Below are 8,904 nucleotides of genomic sequence, written 5' to 3'. Positions count from 1 at the left end.
TAGCGACAACTTTGATTCGACATAATTTATTTCATGAGATATCACAATGTACTTAGATCAATTTAGGTACTAACATAGTGCCACTTATCTACATGATCCGGCATAGCACCAGCTTCTCCTTCTGAAGGAGCGTTTGAGATGATTGTGTTGGCTTCTTCGCATGATAATTTATAAGCAGACTCATGTACTGTCCCTTTCCGCGCAATAGAACTCTCCGGCTTTCCCATGAGGGATTTCCATTGGCTGTGTACGTCATTAATGACTTTGATGGCAAACTCCTTATCTTTGGCAGTTCCATTGAACGCAAATTGATTAGCAGGCTTACCTTAACAATAAAAAACTTAAGCATTAATATCATTATAATATTTAATTGAAATATAGATACCATCAGGCATCTTGTAAATCTTGAACCATTCAACAGTGGCAGCCAAAAAACCGGGCATTAGTTTATCAATATCTTGCACATCATTTAATTGAGAAGCCATTGGATCGGTGACGTCAATGGTGAGGACCTTCCAATCAGTTTCACCTTCATCAATTAAAGCTAGTGTTCCGAGAACCTTTACTTTGATCACAGCTCCCTGAGGATGAACCTTTGTGCCAATTTCACATACATCAATAGGATCACCATCTCCCTTACAGTTGGTGGAGGGATCTGTGTGCTCAGGGTCTTCCCAAGTTTGGGGAATAAAACCATAGTTCCAAATGTAGCCCTTATGTGGGAAGCAATTAGCTACATAGCGGAGTTTTCCCTTTTTCACATCCTGTTTTATGGGATTCAACTCTTCTTTTAAATTAATTTCCATTTTGGCATTTGACCAACGTGGAACCTCTATCACAACATTGTACGTCCCCTCTTCATCACTGTATATTCAACATTATATTATTATTATGTTATACATTATGATAAAGGATTTATCAATGAGAGCATGATGCATCTCTAAAGTAACAGTTAAAACATTAATTAAATAATAAATATTATCTAACCTCAATGGAATGTCATGCATGGGTGATACAGGAAGGCCGTCCTGATTGCGGAAATAGCGGCGATAATCATCCTTATTGGGAGAACCACGAACTTCAGTAGTGTATGTTGATGACATGTTGATGTTCCGTCCTAGTTTTGCCTTACAATTAATATCGTAGAAGTTGCCCTTTTGAGCTCAAGAAGGAAACAAACAGTAGCAAAGAATATAATACAATCAATGATGATTTTATGTTTTTTGTAGCATCTAGCTCTGCATTTTGTTACTTATAGAGTATGTAAACTAGAAATACGTTGAACAACGCATTCAACAGTCAACATGCCGGCTATTGCTTCAGTCAGCTGTGAGATGTCGCTAAGAGCACACTACTAAAACAAAATAGCCTTTATAAATGGAATATTTATTAAATGCTGCTAAAAGTGAGGAGGACGAAAGATATAGTGAATTAAATTTCAATAAGCGTACCAATGCTAATAGTGTAATAACTAATAATAATACACAATTTCATTATAATCTATTAAAATTACTTATTTAGTATTTATGAGTTATATGGGAATGGGCATTTGAGCTTTATAATGTACCAGAGAACATGACATTAGAAAGTAATTCTCATTAAAATAGTAAAATATTAACCGATCAACCATCCAAGAAATGTTTATTTTTTGCATTATCCCCCACCAAAAGTACTATAAATTCTATAACAAAATTTTACATTATCATTTATTGGTTGTCAACTTGTAGAAAACCTATCGTATTATCAAAAGATTGGATAGTCGATGGATGATGCAAGAACCTTAACAATTCATTATATAGTATAAACAACCTCCACATTCAATTCAATGTAGTATTTTATTGAGAAATGATACAGTTACATGGCATTACAACTATAATACATAAAAAAAATATTTCTCATTATCATAGGTGACAAAGGAGAGACATGGCACTAATATGTTTTTATTCTTATATAGACACAGGCAAGGAAATAAAAATAGTACGGACTGAATCATCTTCAAAAATAAATTTTTACAATACTAAGTAAGGATTTATAAAGATCATCATACTACTACTAACATTCTTTATCGTAATACCATTATTTAAAAGAAAGAAAGAAAACTACAAAGGTAATTATTAAACTTTAATCCAACGGACTTCTCTGGTTTTGAAGGAGGAGATACTTCACTTTATAAATAACTGTGAACGTACCTAAATCCTTGGCTCTATACTAAAATATACAAAACGATAATTCATAATCGCTAGAGTCAAATCATTGTAACTCCTTCGTCTATGCCATTAAAGAAAATCAATTTAGAAAGAAGAATTAATACAGGGTTGTCGATACACACTTCATTTTTCGTTAATGAGACGTTGTTCTGTGATGTCATAAATGCAATAAGAAAGAGTTTTTGGAAAAAGTGAATTACATATTTAAGGCTTATTCAAGAGTTAATAACGTCGACATTGTCAGAGACAGTAGATTCTTGTCCTTCCGTTTTGGAGGAACTTCTCTGGGATCCATTCTCATCACTAGCCGGAGTCTCGATACTCTTGGCTTCTTGAGTATTATTATTATTGTTATTTAAGGATATCTTATCATCGTCTTTTTCATGCTCACTAGGGATCATGGACTCATTTTCCTGACTAGGACTTGAAGAAGTGGCGGCCGTCTCTTTAGCATTATAATCGGAAGCGTTTGAAGAAGAGATAGAGGAGGTATTGCCTCTCTTTTCGAGGCTCCCATTTTCTTTCAAACTACTACTGTTGGTAGATTTCTCTATGACTGCTTCTTTGGATTTAAATTCTTTTTCTTTATCGGCTCGAATGCTGGAGCAGTACTTTGAAGCATGATGGCTCTCGAGGTCTCTAATTCTAGAAACAACTTTTGAGCAGTAAATACAGGTTCGGGACTCCAAACAATCGTCTCTGAATCTCTCTGCATTAATATCCTGCGTATTTTTGACGAAGTTGCGACACGATTTTGTTTTTTGATGTTTCTTCATTGAGTATACATTAGACAAAACAGCAGAGCATCGAGGGCAAGATAGCGAGTTATTACTGGTTTTTTTTCCATCAGAAGTACTTTGATTATTAGGAAGAGAGGTCTTTTTCTGTTCGGCAGGAGGATCCAGCTCTTCCTCTTTGACTTTTTCATCTTGTCCTTGGGAATTTTGGAGTCTTCTCTCTACTTTTTTAAGATCCTGCTCCAATGACTCCAAAACTTCTTCATCCACAACAGAACGGTGAAGCTCTTTGATATGTTGAACAAATTCTTGTTTAGTATCCGTTATTTTTTGGCATATCTCACACTGGTAAGGTCCAATGGAGGGGAATACTTCTGCAGTATCCAATTCGGTTGAATCTTTCGAGGAATTTAGAGAAGATGGACGAGCCTTGGTTGGAGTTTGCCCTTGACCCCCCCTTGGATTTCTTCTTTGGAGGAGGATAATTGGAAGTAGTTCTTTCCGTCCTATGAATTATTCTTGAGGGGCGTTTCCTGTTACTGTTGCTACTCTTGGGAGAGGGAGAATTGGGCTCTTGTCTCTTGGATGGAGAAGAAATGGAAGAAGATGTATTTGAGTGATTCTTCTCGGATTTCTTCTTCAAGTAGGAGCACCCATCCTCTTCAAATTTCTTGTCTGCCTCATTACGTTCCGTGTACGGAATTTGAACTTGAAGCTCCTCAAGAGAACTTTTTTCGAAATTGTTAGACCTAGGACTTAAAATTCCATAAGAATTTCGTGGAGGGGGCTCACTTTTGCGGGAAGGGGATATCATACGAGATGTTCCGACTGTGTCCTTTCCCAGAATGACAGATGTACACAATCGAGTTTTTTTGATTTTGTGAATAGCCTTGATACAATGTTCTTTGAACCTTTTGGCCTCGGTTGCAGATGAGAAACAATCTGTACATATTTTAGGAGGGAAGTTGTCTGGCGTGATGGAAAGGAATTGAGAGAGGAAATCAATGAGGATCTCATCTATGTCCACAGATGTGTCTACAAGTTGGGAGCAGAGTCCACAAACTTTAAATGCTTCTCCACTAATGGAAACCATTGCTCGTCTTTGACTATATGGAGTATCCGGGAGAAATATTTGTTTGTTATCCTTCAAGTCCCGGGTTTAATTCATGTAAACAATAAAACGCAACCTCTCCCTTTACACTCCTCCTCTTCCTTTTTAATCATTCGGTCGGGCTCACGCAAACAACTCTTTTCAACTAATTTTTCCCTCAGCCGATTTAGCCTATTTCTTTTCTTTTATTCTCCCGGCTGTCTTTCCAGGTCAGCTTCTTTTTTTATCTTTCTAGCTCTTGTAATGCTTTCTACTAATTTTGATGTATTACATCCAAATGTCTAGGAACAAACTACTAAACTGTTTATTAATTATTATAATATTTTCTAACTATCTGTCATCCACCAAGAACGCTTGTTTTTTCACGTTTATGGGATACAAAAACTATACTCCGAGAAGTATGTCTACCTTCAATTCAAATTTATTTTCCCATTCAACAATAACTAATAAGTACAAAACCAAATCATGAAGTGTAGAAATATTCCCTAATTTCTTTCTGCAGTATGGAAGTCTTTGTAGTATTTCTATATATATATTTTTTTTTTTTCTATTTACCGTGGGGTTCCATTTTTAGATGTTATTTTCTAGCTTTGTACGACTACTACTTGTTCGTAGAGTTAGATTTAGCGAGTGGGATTCCCTCACTTAATATAAAATTGTATGTTTGACATTAATAATAAATTATATATCTAAATTTTAATTAACTTAATATGTTTGTAAGTTTACCATTACTTAGTATTTTCATAACGATAAAATAACTTTGTTAACTCGAAAATACTAATAACATTGTCGATATTACATTATATCGAGTCGATAATGGTTCTCTCCTCATTTTATTTTATAAAAATATATTAAAGGATATTATCTTCAAATCGTTATAGTGAATTAAAACTAAGCTTCACGATAAAGAATCCGATTAGGATTTGAACTGAAACATATATACTTGGGCTATCTATACAAGTTTGGAATAGTTTTGGTTGAACTTTTCAAATGTTTCATTTTTTCATGTTAGCATTACAATTATTAGCTATCAATTTCAACTAGACTTTATTAGTTGGTAATTGAAGAGTAATCTAGAAATTTCAATTTAGGAAAAAAGTTACAAATAAGTTTTTTGTACGTCAAGCCAAATATGGTTTAAATACAGAATATGGGACCTACAGGTAGGTGCTAAGTATTTTTATGACGAACGTGGAATTTGTTGATTCTATTGTCAATATATAAAGCAAAGAACTGATTAAATTTTTTGGGAGTTCGAATGTTCACCGAAAACTTATGAGGACGTTGTTTAAATGTTAAGTAACTTATTCAACCAACCACTGTGCAAACAAGAATTCCTCTCTACTTCGTTTAATGAAAAAATTGATGTACTTATTATAAATATACAATATATCATAGTTAAATAAATTATCATAAAAGAAAACAACCTTGATTGAATTCTACATATTGTTCAACTTTACGCAAATGTTCTAATGAAAATTTAGTCTTTTTTTTAAACCACCATCAATTGATGCTGCTTATTGACATATTTTTCTACATTAGTGATGAGACAATTAATTGGAATCAGAGAATCGTGTGTTTCTTCTGGAATCAGCAGCGGTAAGATAATGTTTAATTTACAATTCCGATTCTTATGTATTTATTATTACTTTTCCAAGTTAAAAAAAAAAAATATATATATATTAACTATATCCTTCAAGATATAAAAATCGACCATGTAAATCTGTAATTGTTACTTAAGTCTTATAATTTATAAATATTGTTATAAAATAATTTATGCCAAAAAATACTCGAAAACTGAGAAGAAACAAATTGAAGACGAACTAAACACATGCAGTCGGTGCAGATATTGTTATTTTAGGGGAATAAGCAATGATGAAAATCCAGTGTAGAATGGCCATGTTAAAAAAAAGGAACCGAAAATCAACGTGGTAACCCTGAAAATTTGAAAAATGTTTAGGAGAGAAAGAATAATACTCATGACGTTTCATTAGATCAGCTACAATCAGTTGTGACAAGAGAGAAAGGAGAAAAGGATAATTGCTAGAATTAATCCGATCTCGATCCTCAATTCTACTCTGAGTCCAACAAAGACAATCAGCCTTATCAGGATATTATAACAATCCCAATTTCACTATATTTTCAGTTACACATTGTATTATTAACTTTATAGATACATATTTAAATAAAAATTACATATACATTTGCCATGAATAGTGTGGATTTAAAATCTCCTCTTCATTGTCTTCACTATCCTCACTAGTATCATCATATTTATCAACATGCACTCAAAGAAAAAACACAAAATAAATAGAATTTCATCAAGATCATTTTCTAAACAATGCCATTGATCAAGTTCCTAGTCGACAGTTGGGAGGATGATAGTTTGGTTTGTTTGTTGCAACAGGAAAAACCCTTTGCCAAAATGTGTTCAGTCATTAAGAATAAAATAATAGTAATAAGAGTTTAAAAAAAAAATAATATGTTGGGATGACTGATGTAAAAGTAATAATAAATAATTAATAAATTACTTTAATCTCTAGAGCGCTTACTAATAAAAAATATATCATTTTAAGTTTTTAACATACCTACCAGCGTTGATATTAAATTAAAATCTTAATATATACTGAAAATACTCATGACATACAAATAAGAGGCTAATAGCAAAAAAATAAATATATATATGTATATATAGAACATTTGCACTTTTGATACGCACACACCTGCAATATTTCATTAATAATTATTATTTCTTAAATCAAAAATATTTTGATGATTTACATCTATATATGTTGCACCCTTTATGCAGGTTCGATGCTATCAGTACATTGTTGATTAGTAAGACTTAATTGTAATTTTTTAGATCAAAATATGTTTATAATTTACATACAGGAGCAATGTAGGGTACGTTTACTAAAATCTATCATCACCACTTTGTCTTACAAATTATTCTTCCTTTTTTTCGCTCTCTCTTTGTCTCTTTCTATACCAAGAAGTTTTTCCCTAGACCTAACTAAATATTAATCCTACAATAACCTAATATATTTAAATGCATCATTCAATACATAGATACATTAACATCATAATTATTAACATGATAATCTGGATCGTTCGAAGTACACCAACGGTCATTTGTATACCAATAATTCCCCATAGTCTCATTCTATTCGTGAATTAAGTAGAGATCTGCAATTGGGTGGCTTCAAGCCCGAATACTCCTTCCATCGCTCGTAATTTGTTCGTGCGGCAGGAATTGTAAGGAAGTATTGCGTGCAGGTATCACATTGTTTATGTGTTCTTGGGCGTCTTGTAGGAAAATATATTCAATTAAAAAAAACTTTAATAAAAAGTCACATTTCTTTCAAACATTCTATTATGATCATTCATCATTGGTCAAAATTATCAACGGTTTCTACTACTGCAGACCAAACTGGCCTTTCTAAACGTACACTTGTAGATTGCTATAATTTTTTGCGAGAAATTTGTAAAAAATATTTTGAAAACAAAACTGTAAGGTTAAGTAGGCCTTGGCGCGTTGTTGAGATCGACAAGTCCAAGTTTGGAAAGACGAAGTATCATAGAGGTAGGCACCAAGCAGGGCAATGGTTTTTTTGGGGGGTTGATATAGATAGTGGGGATTGTTTCATGGTTGAGATTCAAGACCGGACAGCGGCTACTCTGTTGTCACTCATCGCAATGTACGTCGAACCCGAAACTACTTTCATGTCCGACGATTGGGCGTCCTATAGGTGGGTATATTCCTTAGGTATGCAACACTTTACTGTGGTCCATAAGACAAATTATGTGGACCTCTTGACTGGAGCTACTTGTCTATTGAGTCTTAGTGGAGTCGAGTCAAGGGCATGATGAGTAAGCTAGGTGTTTTCAACACTTCAAGAGATTCCACCTATCACCCAGAGTATATGTGGCTAAAGAAACTCTCAAAGAATAAAGTTTTTGATCACATTTTGGATCATATTATTGAGCTATATCCACACTAAGTGTCTGTACGAGTAAAGGGATTGAAGAGAAAAGACAGATTATTAACTATTGCTTCTCTGAACATCTGATAATTAAACAAAAAAAAAATAAGGAGTTGAATACTGAATGATTAAAAGGTAAGAATAAATCATTTTATTGTTTTATAAAGATTATCTATTTTTTTATCTCAATAGGTGAAGTATATTGGATGTTTATCGGAAGTGGACTTAAGGATATTATAGAAAAAATCTACTTGTTATTATGGATATATATTTTAAATGTATATCTTACTTTACTTATTTAATTTAAAAATAATGATATAAATAAAACTTCTATATATATATCAAAAATTGTTATTTTAATTATATTAAGGTGGTGGAAGTGGTTGTTAAAAATATCTTAGGTTTATATTGATAACATATAAATTTGTATAATTCATTCTTAACTATTTCATTCATTCATACTCATTCAAATTAGAAAAATAAATTTTTTTAGTATATAATTCATTAATTTCCTATATCTATAGTTTTATATGCTACAGCATATTTAATATCTAGTTGAGTCTAGGGGAAAAAAGTTATTGTTATAGAAAGAGAGAGAGAGAGAGAAAAAAAAAGGAAAAATGATTAGAAAGAGAAAGTGGTGATGTAGATTTTAGTAAATGTGCCCAAAAAGGATACGTGCTATTTACTACATATAATGTAATATGATATGTCCTATAAAGCGGAAGCGGTTTTTTGCTACTGTCAATCAATACTACTAAAAACGAGTAATAGAAGCTATAATCGTTATTTTTTCATTCATAATAACGAACCATATAAAAATAAATAACTTGTAACTACTAACTACTTATTTTTTAATTTTATAA

The 8,904-nt window shown here is 32.5% G+C and overlaps 1 protein-coding gene across 1 annotated transcript; it reads right to left on the bottom strand.

Annotated features, from left to right (window-relative positions):
* Nucleotides 1-10: 10 nt before the first annotated feature.
* Nurf-38 (Inorganic pyrophosphatase Nurf-38) lies at nucleotides 11-1,290 on the bottom strand. The gene is made up of 3 exons (XM_040726651.2): nucleotides 988-1,290; nucleotides 386-864; nucleotides 11-325 (listed from the first exon to the last, which is right to left on the bottom strand). The coding sequence occupies exons 1-3, from the start codon at nucleotides 1,101-1,103 to the stop codon at nucleotides 63-65; spliced, it is 858 nt and encodes a 285-aa protein (XP_040582585.1). The 5' UTR covers nucleotides 1,104-1,290; the 3' UTR covers nucleotides 11-62.
* Nucleotides 1,291-8,904: the final 7,614 nt, after the last annotated feature.

The sequence above is a fragment of the Lepeophtheirus salmonis genome, chromosome 1 (genome assembly GCF_016086655.4).
Source record: "Lepeophtheirus salmonis chromosome 1, UVic_Lsal_1.4, whole genome shotgun sequence".
NCBI lineage: Eukaryota > Metazoa > Arthropoda > Copepoda > Siphonostomatoida > Caligidae > Lepeophtheirus > Lepeophtheirus salmonis.
This window is presented reverse-complemented; position numbering and strand designations above follow the sequence as displayed.

Coding starts and splice junctions, on each gene's coding strand:
- Nurf-38 (XM_040726651.2), bottom strand. CDS start 1,103: ATGTCATCAACATACACTACTGAAGTTCGTGGTTCTCCCAATAAGGAT. Junction 865..987: donor ATGCATGACATTCCATTGAG/GTTAGATAATAT, acceptor TTGAATATACAG/TGATGAAGAGGGGACGTACA. Junction 326..385: donor GATTTACAAGATGCCTGATG/GTATCTATATTT, acceptor TTTATTGTTAAG/GTAAGCCTGCTAATCAATTT.